The sequence below is a fragment of the Xiphophorus maculatus genome, chromosome 12 (assembly GCF_002775205.1).
Source record: "Xiphophorus maculatus strain JP 163 A chromosome 12, X_maculatus-5.0-male, whole genome shotgun sequence".
NCBI classification, from domain to species: Eukaryota; Metazoa; Chordata; class Actinopteri; order Cyprinodontiformes; family Poeciliidae; genus Xiphophorus; species Xiphophorus maculatus.
In genome coordinates this window covers 19,575,872-19,593,495 of record NC_036454.1, presented here as the reverse complement: position 1 = coordinate 19,593,495, position 17,624 = coordinate 19,575,872, and the positions used below count along the sequence as shown (strand labels likewise).

General features: G+C 37.2%; 1 protein-coding gene across 2 annotated transcripts in view; it reads left to right on the top strand.

Moving 5' to 3' along the window:
- The first annotated feature begins 256 nt into the window (after positions 1-256).
- ssbp2 (single stranded DNA binding protein 2) overlaps positions 257-17,624 on the top strand; it is a 57,176-nt gene continuing 39,808 nt past the window's right edge. For both annotated transcript variants that reach the window (XM_023344339.1, XM_005804037.2), the window contains exon 1: positions 257-457. In XM_023344339.1, coding sequence (XP_023200107.1) covers positions 402-457 — 56 coding nt within the window. In that variant the 5' untranslated portion in view covers positions 257-401. The remainder of the gene's footprint in view (positions 458-17,624) is intronic.

Below are 17,624 nucleotides of genomic sequence, written 5' to 3'. Positions count from 1 at the left end.
GAGTGAAGAATATGAGGGAGGTACTGCAGATGGGAGCATGTTTTCTAGAAGTACATGTGTGCCGGATTCTATATGTCAGTAAAGCTTTTCCAGTCACTGAAGGAATGGGAGAGACGCTGACAGACAAACAGAAAGAGACACAGATCTACAGGGTAGAGAGAGGGAGAAAAAGAAAGAAGAGAGAGAGAGTAAGAGAGAGAGAGAGAGAGAGGTGGGGTTAATTTAAAGTGGGCGGGGCTAAAACTGTCAATCAGCGGTGGTTGTTTGGCGAGCGGGCGGTCCTGCACAGCGGGACATCCAATGGGAGTCGACGCTGCTTGTGTCGCTATGGTGACGGGGCTGTGCCCAAGGAGGTTGTGATGGGTTGACAGGTGCGTGACAATCGGAGGCTCTCTGTAAGCATGTACGCCAAAGGCAAGAGCAGCAACGTGCCGTCCGACAGCCAAGCCAGAGAAAAGTAAGTTTTATTTATGGGGGAGGAAACAGCGGCTGTGAGGGAAGTTCATGAGCGGCCGGGGGGCAGTCACACACTGAGCTGCGGCAGGGGAGGGCGCAAGGAGACTCACTCAGTTGCACGGAGCTCTGTGCCCAGCGCTCTGCAAGCCCTGGAAAGTTCACCGCTTCCTTTATTTAAGAAAATATAGACATTTTGTCAGGAGGTCAAGACGGTGGTAGGGATGGAAGGTTAGAAAGCCGTCTTTAGTTTAAGCTACAGGGTTTTTAAAATTTATTTATTCTAAGACGTTTTTAATTGAAATCCAGCAGCGTCCTTCTTTGTGACGCCTTTGCTTTCCTCCGTGTTGTAATGTTGTAATCCAACATGTATTGGTAATATTTCTATTTGGTGTATTTTTTGCATTGCGACACTGGTATGGATTTGATGGTAGCTGCATAAATAGTTTATTTGTAAGCATGCGGAGCGAAACTCTGCTCGCTCACAGTCGACTGGAGCAAAGAGAAAGTCGGAGCGTTTGGCTCCCAGAAGCCGCTGTGTGGCTCTTTGGGGGTCGCTTCGCTAAGACAACGCCGGTCAGTTCACCTGCAGCGATGGGTGAAGTGTGTGGCAGCAGACCGAGATGTTGTTCTGTTCGGCTGTCCTGAAAATATCTGAAATGGTGTTTGTGTTTATTATGTATGAGCTGCGCTTAATTATCTTCAAATTGAGTTTGACCCAGGATGCCCATCAGACAGGAGCTTTTATTGTAGCTTCAGTAAAAAGGGGAACTTGACAATTTAAACATCTGTTCATGAGAATGATAAACGTAAACTTGGAATGTTTTTATTTTTTTATTTTTTACTTCTTTGCATATGTTGTAAATTACCCAATTAACATCGTGACTAATTTTAGAAGATTGTTCAGTAAGTTTTTGTTTTTTGTTTTTACTTAGCTTTATAAGTGAGGTATTTATATAAGTATTTATTCTTTATGTCTTTTTTGTTTTGTGTAGCATTTAAACTTTTTAATAGCTATCACAACATCGCAGCTCTGCTCTCTACCAGATTTTACAGCATCATAAAATCACTGGGTTTAGTATACCAACCTGAAGCTTTTAGTGCCCCCTTTCCTCAGTTCACCTTTTGGAAAACTTTATATAAGTGCCCCTGTATTCAGCTATTTGTATTGTAGTTCTTAAAGTTGCTCATATAAAAGAATGTTTATTGTTATTATGCATACTTAACCTGCAGTGATGTATTATGTCTGATTCTGTGAGCTAGAGGCTAAACATTTTAGTGTATCACCATTGTAAGGCTGTGGGTTTTAATTCTTTAGTGCCCTTTATTTCTGCACCGATATAAACATTTTAGATTTAGCCAATTTTCTAGTACATCTGTATATATTAATGTGCATTTTTAATTATCCTGTTGAACTTTTTTTTTGTTTAAGTCTGTGGGTGTCTAAACTTTTTGTCACTTGTGGCAAAACTTTGAGTCAAGTGTACTCAAGGACCAAAAAAATAAAAACAAACCTAAAAAAAGGGGAAAAAATCAAGTAAATAAAGTTGTCCTTTTTGCAGGAAAGGGATGCTATTTATTGTAGATCAAAAAAGTAAAAAAAAAAAAAATTGTATTAAAAGAAAGACATCTCGGATCACTTTCTTTCAAAAATGTTAGCTATGTTTAGCCAAGTTTAATAAATCAGATAAAAGCTTGGTGCAGCAAAGTCAGCTTTTCAGTAAAAGTCACTGGATAAACATGGTACTACTTATTAGAAAAACCTGGTTATTAAAGAAATTATATTTGTGTCATACTTAACATTTTCCATTTTAATAAAACTATCTCTGTCATAATTTTACTATTATTACAAATAAAAGGTCTCCATCTGCATCGAGCGCCTGTGCTGGATGGGTCAATTCTGTATCACTCTTGAATTGTAGTTTGAGATCGCTGCTCAAATTCAGTCAAAGCACCACAAATGGCCCAAAGGTTCCACTTTGGACACCCTTGGTTTAAGTTGTAGAGAAACAAATATGTTCGTATTGAAGTCTGTAGAAATGTTAGAGTTTATTAGCCTGCTAAATAACAGCCCATGGTTCTAGGCTTATTTTGTACAAAGTGTTTGTACCTTGGGCTATTGCTTGCTGGATGTGTGAACTGTGTTAAAGTTTTAAATGATTGGATTTGATTTTATGCAGTTGTCATCGTTTGGCAGTGATATATGTAATGCATCCGCTTAAGACAGCTCACCAGAAATTGCACATGCTCTAAAGTGTAAACAACCTCGTGGGGAGTTGGACCATATCTAAAATGTCTTATACATTCCTCTTGCCCTGCTTTTAATTGCTTGGTATTTGGAAATGTGGCCAACGCAGACTGAGTGAGCTCATTCACTTCCTCCTCCATAATTTCCAAACTACAACCAGAGGCGGACTGCAATTCAAAAAGAGCACAGAAAATTAACACCAATCGTTCACAACTTTTCCTTCTGTTCAATGATTGGCCTGGTAGAAATCCTAACAAGTACAATGGTAGAAATCCTAGACGGAGCACTGAAGGGGAATGAGAATCGAACAAAACTAAATATAGGCAATCGCCAGGATTGGGTTTGTTTGTGTTTGCCTGAAATACAATTTTTGTTGTTGTTTTACACCACTTAAAAACTTGAAAAATCCACTTGGTGATTTACAACTAAAGGAAGGATAGAGTAAACCTGGCAACATAAGAGAGTTTGTTGATTAAAGATTAAGGCAGTAAATTAACCTTTCTGACAGGGTGGATGGTGTGTGAGACCAGTAATTGAAGAGAATTTGACCAGACTGATTATCATTGATGTGCCAGTTTACCCTTAACATGAACTTGTTATAAGTTCACACATAATTCACAGTCACATGGACTAGTTCTCATTCATTTATCAAATTCTTTTTAGGTAAAAATAATGAGCAGTTCTTGAGCAGTTATTTCTAACTGAACTTGCCTGTATGATTGTCAGCGACAAAAGTCAGTAGTGACAGAATGGCCTTAGATGTGACTTTATTTCTCTGCTCATTTCTGGTGTACCTGCAAACCCACGCAGCTTGACGTACTTCTTGCCCGCAGAAGGCTCTTACACAGTGTTGCAAAACCAAGGAACAGAAAAGCAGCCCAGCATAATACTATAACTTTGGTGGTTCAGGCATGAGCCTTCAGTTCATATAGTTAACTTTAAGGTGAAGTGAAGTTCCCACACCTATAATAGGTGACCAAACCATGGTCACATACAACACAGAAATTTTGCAGCTGATTCCTACTTTGCAGTTTACATCTTTTGTTTGATTATAGCCTGGTTCAAGTTTAACACGGAAAAAAAGACACCCCAGTTAATTTTGTGGTCCACTTATGAAAACACTCATTTTATATGAACATCATGTTTTTTGCTTTATGTAAGAAACATGGGATTAAATTATTTTTGCAAATTCTATTTGAAATCATTTCTTTCTCCTGAGGAAAGACTTTAATAATCCAAGCTTGCTTGAGGTGAAATATTGATGGTAATCAGACAGTTTCTCAGTGAGGTTTGACTACCATTAGTATGATGATTTAAAATAGACAAGGGTGTTTTAAATTTTTATTTTTAGAATATCGAAAATCACCCTTTGGCTCCCTTGAATTTGAACAGATATCCATTTTATTGTTATTATGAAGTTCTATGATTCACCTTTTTCTTTATTTTGGGTGATGCTTTAATGATGAGGCTAAGTGTTCAACCCTCCTGAACTGAGGACTGAACTTGGATTGTGAGGAAGTCAATCACTTGCTACACTGTCATTTTTAAACATACATATATACTATATGTGTGTGTTAAAAATGCTTCTGTGTCTCCTGTTTAGGTAAAATCCAAGGAGAAGTCTATAAAAGTCATTAATGCACGATTAATGACTGTTGGTCATTTGTTGTGTGTTCTGAATCCAGTAGGTAAACAGATGAGTATTCATCTCAGACCTTTAGCCAAGTTCTTTGCTCTAGATCGATATAAAAAGGACTGAACAGTGGGTTCTGCTCTGCCACTGGCTTATTGCGTGTTCTGACTGAGGCAGTGATGGAAAGCTTGCTGCAGGCCAGAAAGACACTTCCCGTGAACACTGCATCTCTGCTGGAAGGAAATGATACTTATTCTGTAGAAGTTGCTTAGAGACACATCCGTACAGCGATGCCTTCATATCATGGGGTTTGTGACAAATAACATCTGTATGTGTTTATAAAGAAAACAGTGTGACTGATATTGATGACAACTTATATTTTATCAGCAATATCAAGCAATAGGTAAAACGCATAAACGTTTTTTTGTACATGAACACTGTTCATTCTTTCGTGATATGCCGAAATCGTCTCTTAGTTTCTTGTGTGGCCATACTGCCAAAACCTCTCCAGTGGAAGAATCTGTTGTAGTAGTCCTGCACTCCACAGATCAGACCTTTATTGAGGAGCAGTAAGAAAAAAGTATATGTTGGGGAAAAAAAATTCCAACATATTTGGGAATTTGGGAAAACCTGCAAAAGGTTTATGGACGTCTCTGGCCAAATGAAAGCATTTTTTAGTTCCATGCAAGACACAAGTGGTCTAAAACTAACACTGCACATCACCATGAACACCCCCACAGTGAAATGTGGTGGTGGCAGCATTATGTTGTGGGAGTGGTTTTGTTTAGAAGATGCAGAGAAAGACGTCAGAGTTGATGGGAAGATGATGGGAACTAAAGGAAGGGAAGGACTGAGACTGGGTTTTACCTTGTAGCAGGACAAGCACGCTTTATAACCTGAGTATGATAGAATAGTTTAGATAAAAACATGAGTATGTTAAGTTTCTTGCACTGTCCTCAAAAACGTTTTAACTTCTGTTTCTCCATATTTATTTTGGTTTTGAATATTTTCTTTGTTTGATTTTTAAAAATTAGGAAAATTTGACCACATGAAAATCAATGTACTTATAATGCTGTTCAGCAATCATATTCCATTCTACCCACTTTGAGTGAGCATATTATAACAAACTGATGGAATAATTAAAAGTGTATAACCCTAATATATCAAAAGTATATAAACTTCTTATATGTATTTGCCTACATATATATTCATTGATACCATCTTAAATTTCACAATAAGAGAGGAAAAAAAAAACTGCAAATAATGTATACATTTCCCAGTTAATAATTCAAATAATGTTGCTGCAGGTCAGCTCATTATCTGTGTTTACATTTCACTGTACAAGTCACGGTCGATCGGCTGTTAGTGCAAAAGCCACAAAGGAGAAGAAAGGAATGGGCAGCAAGGAGACATTAGATGAAAAGGGGGGAAAATCAAGCGAGGCAAAGTTTTGTTGTCTGTTAACAAGCAGACTTGTTTATCTGTGGTCTGTATCAGAGAAGCAGAACAGGCCCGCCACTGCTGAGCCCTCAGTTGCTTCTCATTTCTGCGGCGCAGCAGGGGATCGGAGAGTGGGAGAGACGGAGAGTAGCAACAGATTGAGGAAAACGAAGGAGGAGGAGACAGAGCGGGACTGAGGGAATTTGCTGGATCATTAGTTTACAGTGTTGTCGTATTGACCTTAGAATGGACCCCTGTAGACAAGGGGCTCTGGCATCTAGCCCATGTAGATGTAGAGCTCTGAAAGCAGCTGGCCTTTATGGATTTCTCTACAATGTGTTGGTGGTGTGTGAAATATGTATGTATGTATGTTTGGTTACATGTACATACATACAGACAGACATGTATGTATGTATATTTGCCACTGTGTCAATCATATCTTTTTAGATCCTCAAAATAAGCAAACTTTGCCTCGCCATTTGTATATCAGTACTTTCTACTGTAGTTTCATTCCCAAAATGCAGGCAACAATATCTCCTCTATCCTGTGTAAAGTAAATAAAAAACACCCTTAATGTTTCATGAAACCTTGATATCCAACTTTAACCAGCCTGCATGTGTTTGTGGCAGCATATCACAGAGTATATGGCAGTCTTCACACCTGTGTGTCCAAAGAATACCTTCCATAGCGTTCAGATGGCACTCCCACCCCCCTCCTCTGTCTGTACCTGTGTTATGGTCTGCATTTGATTTTGATTGGAAGTGACAGTACACAACCACTGACTGTGTACTGCAGTTGTTCAATGAGTGTAGGTTTCAGTCACTGGCTGTCAGAGGACACATTCCACATAGCTCTGGGTTTGTGGTCCTGACTGAGCAGCATTGCAGCACATAATGCACATTCCTCTTTTCCTCCTTTCTCTGTGTTTGCGAAACAAAAAGCAAACTTTGCCTGGGAGGCACAAGAATACTTGGAGGGTCTTTATTTCTGAACTTTTATTAGAGCACGTCTTGTACCATGTAATCCCCCCACCCTCCCAAATTTAACTCTTCACTTTGTTTTTTCTAAGTCAGTATGTGAAATGGCTAACTTGTAGTTTTAATACTATTACGATATACCGTATGTCGTTTTGCTAAGTTTCTAGTTCATCTGCCATCCGTCAATCTGGTGAAGATAATGGATTGTTGGTTTAGGTAAGGATTATCATTCTACACACACATCTACTTCTCAACTGAAACACCTCAGGATCTTTCTAGTAGGCTGCCAATGCAGTACTTGACAGACTGAGGCAGAGCAGTGCATGCTGGGAGCATTTATCTGACAGAAGCAATTCAGGCTGCCACTCTGGCTTTCTCTGTGAGTCGCATTACAGGAGAACTACAATAAAAATAAATCTGCATACACAAATACACTGGTATGCTGTTCATTGGCTCTGAAAACTATCACAGATGTGCTCATTAGAACAAACAGGATTGCAATTTGTAGCATAAATACAATATTGTACCCAGAGGATAAATATATTTCTAGAAAAACAATATGGAACTGTTTTGGGTTTTTTTTTATTTAGGATTTTCTTCTCCCCAATACTAACTTGACTTTAGGCGTTGTTGATACCGATAGTACTTAAAGTTAATAAAATCAAAGCTGTCTACATTAAAATATTACCCTGTATTTCATCAGTGTTACAGCCACTCACCAATGACCTTCATGATGCTACAGTCTCTGATCAGCGCCTGATCATTTGTCCCAACTGCAGCTGCTCCGGGTCAGCTTTAATTTGCTGCTCTAATTTGAGACAACTCAGCTAAAAAGAGTATTAAAATTTCTGGCTACACATCACCTAAAACAGACGCTGCTTTATCTTTAGTGCACAAAAATACATGCGACTTGACACGCACTTCAATCGACTTGTGTCTTGTCACTCTTCACCTGAAGTTATCACTTTAAGCATTGTGAAATTTTATGATTCAGGTAAAGCAGCGACTAACAACAATTACTTTTTAAAATTAAATTATTGAATGTTTTTGAGTAGATTATTTCTTCCAAATGCTTTATAAAATAGAATAGAATGTATTTTTAATAGGGACACATGGATCCAAAGCACAGAATATGTGATGTGCTGTGCAAAGCTGTTGATAATTTTCAACTCTTTTTCCATAGAGACACTCATGATAAACAGCCATGCACACATCGAAGGAAAATTTAAAGAGACTAATTAAACTAATTGCAAAGTTTTTGGACTGTGGGAGGAAAGTGATTTAACTGGAGGGAACCCTCTCATGCACACGCAGAACATCTATTGCTAGACCAATCGTTAGTTGCAGCCCTACAAATAAGTTTGTTTTAAATATTTTGCACTAAGATTGCACATGAACCTTTTAATGTGCTGAAACCATACAAAAGTAAAACAAATGTGGTATGCTACATCACATAATGTCTGCACAACAAAACAGACAGACACCACTTTAAACAGCCACATATAGACCCACATTCTTGTCTAAAAGATTGTTCAAACATAAATTCAGTGAAAAATGCATTAGAAATACAATAAGATCATTCAGCAGCTTAGTAAAATGTCTTTTCTGTCTGCTCAATATTGGCATCTGGCATTTATGGTGGTAATTTGTTCCATGTTAAACCATTAAACTCTCCAAGGAGCCGAAAACATCCATTTATCATCACTCCACTTAAATTACTCGCATACCGAAATGTTAAAAAAAAACAAAAAACGTTCTGTCAGCCATGTTTGTTATTAAAATAGAGTTTGGATAGAGTTGACCAATCACTGCTGTTGAACTTAACTGAAGTAATCAGCATAAACACAAGCTGCATGCTGGGTTAGGGGGTCATTGAGGGTTATGCTTCACAGAGAGGTGAATGTTACTCCTGGAGAAAAGTTTAAGAAATAAAAAAATATTGATGTAATTAGATTAATGGGATTATTATAGTGGATGTCCTGGATTATGAAAACTAATTGCTGCATCCTGAGTCTATTGTTCCAGCTGCTCAACCTCACCATGAAAGCTGTCTGAACACAGTATGCAGAGCAGGCCACTTGACAGAGGCAGACAGGAAGCTGCAGAAGACAAGACAGATTGTCTTTCAAAGGAGGCACTTAGATTTTTAAGGAACACCACAGATTTGTTACATCAATAAAATAATAGGCACAGTCTTAAATACAATTTTGCAAGCTGTGCATTTGTATATAGGCCCAGATTGCTAAAAACTTGTGTGTTACACAGTTGCTTGGCTTACTGGAGATGCAGATGACAAAATCACAGAAAAAACATCAACAAGTACCGAGTCAAATTTTGTTTGAAATCTGGATACAAATCATTTAAAAAGGAAAACCGGTAACTTAGGACAGAAATCCTAATTGTTCTGATGAGCATGCACTATCTGAAGTTAGATTATGTGTATTTTTTTAACTATTTTGTCATTTTTGTGTGTTGTTCCTATTTTTTATTGTACATATTTGCATTCTTGAATGTTTTTTTTCTCTTTTGTGTCCATAGTTTTGTTGTACTCTGATGCACAGTGACAATAAAGTCTATTATATATTTCGCTCAGTTGGGTTATATAAGTTTCTGCATCCCATAAAGATGATCTACCTGCTGGACTTTATTTTGAAAATAACATCCTCTCAGTTTTAGTCCAGATACAACAACACAAGTTTGTTGTGACTTTTAATGGATTCCATACTGTATGTGTAAATTTCTAATCCCATCTGGGGCGTCTGTTTGTAGCACTTTACCCATATGTTTGGGCCCTCAAAAATCATCCTCTATCTGTCTGTCTGTCACGTTGCCTCTGTGTGATTGCAAACTACAACATCCAGCGATTATTACACAGTTAATAGCCTCTCCAGCTCTCTAGGGATGCTTGTGAACAGTGGCGAGAACACGGGGAACTGTCGCCACTCTGTTGCTGTCTTTCACTGGCTCTGATATTTTGTGAGAGGGTACAAAATTCAAACTACAACTGAAGAGCCTCAGATTATCATTTGTCTGGAATTACAAAAAAAAAAAGCCTTCATATTCTCCCCTTTATAGCAATGACTGATAGAAAACAGCTTTCTTAATGTATAGAGGCTGTTAATAGTCTTCTTTTATCCTCGAGCATCCCTCTATCTGCCTCTTATCCCCATTGTCAGAGATGTAACTTTCCACAGAAGTGCTATCAAAGCAGGGGCCCTTTTTTATTGAGCCAAACGGAGACAGGCTGGGATCGACGCAGGCAGGAAAATAGGATGGCAGGCAACACAGTGCCTTGTTTAAAACGTTTGCAAAATGGGTTGTGGTCTTTAAGGTGAAATGATGTGACAGAAGTGTTCTGTTTCAATCTGGTAGCTCAGGATCCTGGTAATTTTTCATCACGACCCTTAAAAAAGAAAATAAAAGAAATAAAAGAGGTTTATGGGTGAGTGAGTTTATCACACCACGTTACTCCCTGGGGACCCCATCCTTGTCCCTGAAAGCTCCTGTTTTAATTAGAAATGCAGTCACTTCCTTTTTCATTTCTGTCTTCTTCTTTGCTCTTTCTCTTACATTATCTTTGGTAGTGGTGAGTGTACCAAGTTCAGCAGTGGGATAAAGATACTGACATTTGGGGAGTAAAGAATTCAGAGCTGTGTGCCATGCATGAGGTCGAGGTTCTGCCGACCTTGACTGGAAACCACTATCTGGCTTTGTTCTTGTTAGTGCTTGCTCCTGTGGTTTAGTCAGGAAGTATTTTTGTTGCCCATGGTGATTCCAAACATGTTCAGCTTTGCCCTAAGACCACAGCGCAGTAAGAGATGCTCTCCCTCCCTGAGACTTCCTGTAACCTGAGAAGATTCTCCCAAAACAGAAAGCTGCTGGTGAACATGCAGGCTCAGTTAAACTGTTCTCTGTCGGGTGAGGTGAAAGAATTTCTTGGAGTTTTTTTAAGCTTCTGTTCAACAATAGTCATACACCCTTTTATCTATCTATAAATAGCAAACGAAAAGGATATATCGTTTTTAAATGTATCTTAATCTGATGCTCCTCCATGAAATACAGGGTGAGCAATTTTATTTACAGGTTGCATTTGTTAGTAAATACACAGGTATACTGCTAGACCATCAAAGTCCTTAGGAACACATGAAAAATACTACACTATGACCCTGTTGAAGTTCTCACCTAAATCTTCGGCACAGCTTGAAAGTCGATGTTCACAATCTTATCATCCCATCTGATTGAACTAGAACAATTCTATAAAGAAGAATGGGTAAAAATGTTAGTCTCTAAAAGACCTACACCTGTAATTTCAACAGAAATTGGTTGTACAAAATATTGATATTCACGGGGGCTGAATATAAATGCATACCACAATTTTTAGATTGTATGTAACCTTTTCCTTACATCTCATGGCTAATTGTATTGGTTAATTTCAAAAAATTTTGATAAAATACATTGTTTGTGATTGTACTGCGGGAAAATACAAAAAAGTTCAAAGTACTTGACACGTAGCACTGCTTGCTGTTTTTCCAGAGTTCGTAATTTGTATGGCATCGCTCTCAGTGGTAGCGACCACTACTCTATGTTATACCAGTGTAACTTACATTGTAATTTTAAATACCTTAGCGTAACTGCACATCCTGCTGTGCACTCCCCCCACACCCCCTGCCAAGTACCCTGGAGGTTGATTGGAAGCTTCTCTGCTGCTATTTCTCTGTCATTGACATGCAAGACGCATCGCACAGATTCTGGCGCAAGGTTAAGCATGCGTGACGCCCAAGCTTAGGAACTGCTTCAGACAGTCTCTCTCTCTCTCTCTCTCTCTTTATACTTCTCTCCAATTTTCACCCCTAAAAACGCTGATTATTTTCCTTTGCCTTCACCGTACCTCAGTTCCTCAGTGTCTTGCACTTCTCCCCATGTTTATCTCAAGCAAAGGACTAAATTCAGTGAATGCACTATCCTCCTACAACATAAAACATCTCAAATCCACAAACGCATTTTCTACCCAATGAATACAAAGTAGTTCACTTTTGGAGTATTTAAATTGCTGACTTTATGGCCTCTTTAAGTATTCCCTCTTTGTTGGATTCTTAATAAAAATATATTTTAAGTAATCTCAGCAGAGATGCATGCATGATCATTTTCCATTCTTTCCCAAATTGCTTCAGATGGCTTTAATCTATATCAGCTTTTTAGATCTATCTCCTCTATTCTTTAAAGAGTAGAGACATATTAAAGCCCAGCAGAAGTTACTGTGGTGTGCTTTTTACTCTCATCCATTTCTTTCTATGTTTTTGTAAATTTTCTTTTAATAATAGTTGATGGGCTGAACAATGGTGTATGGATCTGGAATTAGTGTGTGATTTCATCTCATCAAAGCAACAAAAATCAAAAAGTTTTAAAGTATTGTTTTAAAGCTGCTGAAATTTCCTTGAAAACGTGTTGTTACTGTTCAAATATGTTTAAACGCGACAGAAAGTGTTTGAGTGACCAGAGGATTACATAATTGCATGAGGCAAAGTAACAAAAATAACTCAATTGAATACAACTCTACAAATAAGATAATTTCTCAGGATGATGATAAATGATGTAATAGATTTTCATCTTTACTACTACTCATTAATAATTATTAAAACAAACCAAACACAAACTCATCTAAAGAGCAAAACAGCCTCCAGTACTACAGTTCAAATTAAAGGGCAGATTTTTTTAGCTGATTGAACATCTAATGTTTTAAAAGATCCCTCCTGGGAATAAATTTATTTTCAGTATTGCCTGGGATTGCCTAATTTTGATTGTAGTCTCATGTTTAATCTCAAAAGGGGAGAATAAATGGAGGAAAAATTAGAACTTCCTGTACCACAAAGAGAGAAAAAGTACTGAGCACTTTACTTTTGTCTGAAATAATAAAAAAAATGCAGCGTAGCATATGATGCAAGCAAGCTGCAGAAAAAATCTTTATGCACTGATTCTCAAAGGCTGATGAGGCCTTTCCACCTCTTATTTCATTCAATGCTTTTGTCTTTGTGAACTTGAAGATGATTCTCTACTCAAACGCTTTTGCTTGACTTCGCCAAGCATAGATATATGCTTGGCGAAGTCATCGCCAATCATAGATATATGCAAAGTAATGCAAGACATATGTTACATTAGGGAGCCAATTAGAAGAATATGTTTTACTAATCTTTTCTATTACATCCATGACTTAGAGGGACCAAAACAATCAACCATTTACATGCACAACACTGTCTCATCATTAACAACAAGCATTGTCATATAGTCTTCATATTTTGGAGATTCCTAGGAAAGTAAGCAGGAGTAAGAAGTTATCTTGGTGAAATCTGGAAGTCCGGTAAGGACATTTTACACACCCGATTTTACAGGAAAATTATCCAATCTGAGTTGTTAGTACATGCTATGAAATATTGTAACGAGTTTGTTGGAAAGCAAGCGCAGTTGGAGATATTTGGTTGCATTTTGATCAGCTCAATGTGCCTCTAAAAGTAAATAACATAAATAAATGTTAAATAACATGGTAATTAACCTTTTATGATCAATAGGTGTTGCCATTTAAGTTCTGTCTGTAAACACGTGTCTAATTTTCTGGACTTTATGGCTGGATTGTGTTGGAGATTTACTGTAATAGCTTGTAGAGAAAGTTGAACAAGAAAAAAAATGGGGAGGGGGGGGAAATCATTGCCGTTCTTTCAACTGTGAAATTAAACAAACTCCCTATGAGAGGTGACTCAATCTAAACAAATCAAAGCCAATGAAATGGAACTCAAATTAAGAAAATGATGGATTTCCCTCCGCATTTATTTGATTCATCCACTTTACATGTTCTGCAAACAAATTACAGTTGTAGAAAAACATTGAATAAATGCCAGATTTTTATAGACAGGACAATATATATATATATATATATATATATATATATATATATATTTTTTTTTTTTTTTAGCTCAGTCTGTTGGTAAACAACGAGCATACCCGTCACGCCCTCTCATCATCTCTCTGCCTCTCCCTCCCTTGGATAAGTAGGCATTTCCTGTTATCTCGGCTCTGGCCATTGTTGTCTGCTCTGTGAGACAGTGGAGTCTGTGCAACGCTGACTGAACTAAAGCTGTTTCACTTTGTCTGATTGGGTCCGCATCGGGCAGAAGGGGGGAGATTCTTCGTTTTTAATGTATTGTCTGTTCAAGTTTTTAATTGCATCTGCTCTAATTTGTTGTCGTCAGTATGGAAGTCGTGGCGTACCTGTTTAATGTCGCCTGTATTTGAACTGCCACACAAACAAACTAATCAGTTTAAATTGAATTCCATCTAGACAACATTATGTATTGAAAATAATAACCCTTTTGCTGAAGGGAACCTTGCAATAAGAAATAATCAACTAGTGCGAAATGGAATAAAATTAAAGAAAAAAGGAAACATTTGAATTTTAACAAAGTATAATAAGTAGTTTAAATTTTTTAAGACACATTTTCTGGCTTCCAGCTACATCTTGTGTCAAGCTCTGCTTTAATACAAGGTGCCACTTTGTCTTTTGTCCTTTATGCATTGAGGGGTACCCTTAAAAGAGCTTACAAGTCAAACTTTGCTGTGATAATATTTGCTTCTAAAGTAGTTCTCAAAGCATTTATTTTCACCTTGTCCTAGACTGTCCTGAGGGCAAAGGGATGAGGAGATAGTTGTGGGATTTCCAGTTAATGAAAGGTAAACACAAGGTCTGCTCTGAGGTGATCCAAGGAATGCTCTCCCTCTCTGTCAGGATATGAGCTTCGTGCTTTTGACTTGTACTTTTATGTGTGACTTTTCACCTTTGGTGAATTCTTTCACTGGAACCACTTTCAGTATGTTTTTATCGCAGTTTTAGCCAGTCAGCCTATGTTTAGATTCTTCCATTGTAAAGCTGTACTACAGTAGTAATACTGTTAAAGAATAAAAGTAAAAATTAGGACATTCAAACCAATTGATTAAACAGACAAACTATTTCCTTTAAGTTTTGTCTTCAGTGAAACTGCATAAAAATATGTTATTAGCCAAATTGGCAACAAATCTTGTAAAAATACAAAGGAAGCAGATTTGTTATTGTGACCTGAGTTTATTTAGGACTGCTGTTTTGTGGATTAACTGAAGTCAAGTTAGGTTTTTGTTGAGTGACATATTCACACATATTCCTGAAATGTAGTGTAAATTTTCATTTAAATCAGGATGATTTTTAATTCTTTACAGAATAAATCTTTAGGCAGTTTAAAAAAGCCTTTTATCCTTAATATGTGGAAATAGTGTGTGGTCACATGCTTCATGTTACTATATATGCTTTATTTGACATTGAGAAACATAATAAAAACTGGATTTTTTTTTTTGCTACCCTGTTTAGAAGAGTTTCTAGATTATATTCTTGCCACTTTAAGCTAGTAGTGATGCAAATTTAATAAAAAAAATATTGAAATTGTTATATATCAAGTAAATTATTTTTTTGAAGATCTTTATTACTTAATGCAGTAAATAAATTGGAATTAAATTGAATTTAATTCAGAATTGGGATTAAACATATCACATTCATAAAGTCATAAACAATTAAATAAATTCCTTTTTGTTTTGTCTTACAAAGTACATCATGAAATATTTGCTAACTGGTGATGTGTCCTACAACACAAATTAACATTAAGCACATCTAACACTAACAAGATATGAATCAACCGTTAGAGCTTACCAGCCTCCTAACATTACTTATCAGAAATTAAACAAGTCTCTGAGCAAAAGTGTTAGTTAGTGGCTGTAGTCCAGCTGTAGTCTCTATAATTCAGACTGAACTGAAGGTGGGATACACCTGTGACTTTGGGGGTGTTCCCCTGGTGACCACTCCTCTACTAGAACATCAAACTGTTGGAGCAACAGTCTGACGCAGAGAGGAGGGACATATGGAAGCCGTGTGTTTCCCTTCCCATGCCTGTCATGCGTTGCGCCTTTTATACTCTGTCTTAAAGTAGTAGTAAAAACTTCTGTCGGTGTGTAAAGTCTGGGTTCCCCCCTATCATGTTGTGTATATGTACGTATGTGCAACAGCTCTGTGTTAGTGATAACATATGATAGAGCAGAGTGACTAAAGATCTGCCAGCTTTAATCACTTTATGTAATGTTGAAGAGGAATAACGGGTGTGGCAAACATTTACACAGCAACAACAAAACAGAACATGAAAAAATAACATTTATTTGACTGCATGTGTCTCACCTCGAGCTGCTTTTTTTATGCTGGATTTCAACATGTTCTTTGTTAATTCTCAATGATGCAGTGAAAGGTTTACTGCTTCTCTCTACTTTCAGTACGAAAGCAGCAGCAGCTGAAGTCAGAGGAAAGTCAGCATTGAAGATAGAGGGAGTTTACTTGATATGAATAACATTCTGTTATTCATTCTGGTCTGTCTTCAGAATGAGCCATTAGAGGAATCCCAGGGGACACTATGCAAAGGTAATGGAGAATATAGATTTAACTTGTGACCATCAGCAAAAATTCCAATTAGAAAAGCATCAGTGGGGATAGCCAGTAAGATGGCTGCAAAGCAGTGCCAGGAGGTGATTAATGTCAAGCATGCTTTTTACATCTACAAAAAATAGATGTAAGAACTTCGTCTTTGTTTATTTTTTTATGTTGGATCCATGTTCATAAAAGCTTTTTACATTACAAAACAAAGGTATGAAGACTATTTCATAAAAGAGAGGGGAAAGGTGTGCTGTTCTTTGACTTTTGTTGTAATTTTGAAAATTCAGCGTTACAGTCAGTAGAAAGCTGTTTATTTTGCTTTCCTGGTTCTGTTCAGATGCTGCAGCATCAACCCTTCCCCTCCTTCCTCAGCTTATATCATCAATCATTTACACTCACCATCACTCTTTTACTTTACTTCTCACATAAGTCTTTCTCCTCCTCTCAGTCTCCTTATCCTTCATGTCTCTCTCATTCACTTCAGCCTCTGTATCTTTTCTTTGAATGGCGATTTTTTTTCCCAACCTTTCTCTTTTTGTCAGATCCACAAGGACGTCTCAACAAATTAGAGTATCACTTAAAAGAACACCATTTTGATTCAAAAACACACAAACCGGTTCATTTAAGACATTTGTCTCCATTAATTTTGAATATTTTAGCTTACAAGTGAAATCCCAAAATATGTTTTATTAAAATATAATCTGTTGCATGACCAAGGTATTACTGTGTGTACTTGACCAGTGATTTTACTTTACTTAAACACCCAAAGAGACTCTGTGGAGTTTTGTCAAGAGCAAGAGACACAATGAGTCAACAAAGCCATAGTTAAAGTCACCCAGCCTTTCTTAACATCTCATCTCCAATAAATAATAATCATAAAAATGAATAGAAACCGTTGAATTTATTACCGTATTTGTACTGAATTTATGTAATGTGCCTTTTTAACAGAATTATTGAAATAATATTTAAAAAACTTTTCAATAATATTCCAATGAATTCAGACATATTGTTGGGTCTCCATTCCTGAGCTGTTCAAATTAATGTCCTGTAGTTTTTTTCTAATTGTGCATATAGATCTCATCATTTCAGATCCTCCCAGTCGGCTTTATTAGTTTAAGAAGGGCTGACATTATTTTTTGCAAAAGATAATGGAGTTGTTCGAAGGAAGCTATTAAAGCGCATCACCTACACATACAAATGCTTAACCCTTCTCTACATTCAGTAAAGCTAAAGTTTTGACTTTTAAAAAAAAAAAAAAACTTTGCTGTTTCGTCTACTTTAACCCAATAATTTATACCAAGTGATTCACCTTTGATGGGGTTAGAGCAGGCAAGGTGTGTGCATGAAACGTCTTGTCTTGAATCTGCACTTCGGTGTAAAGGC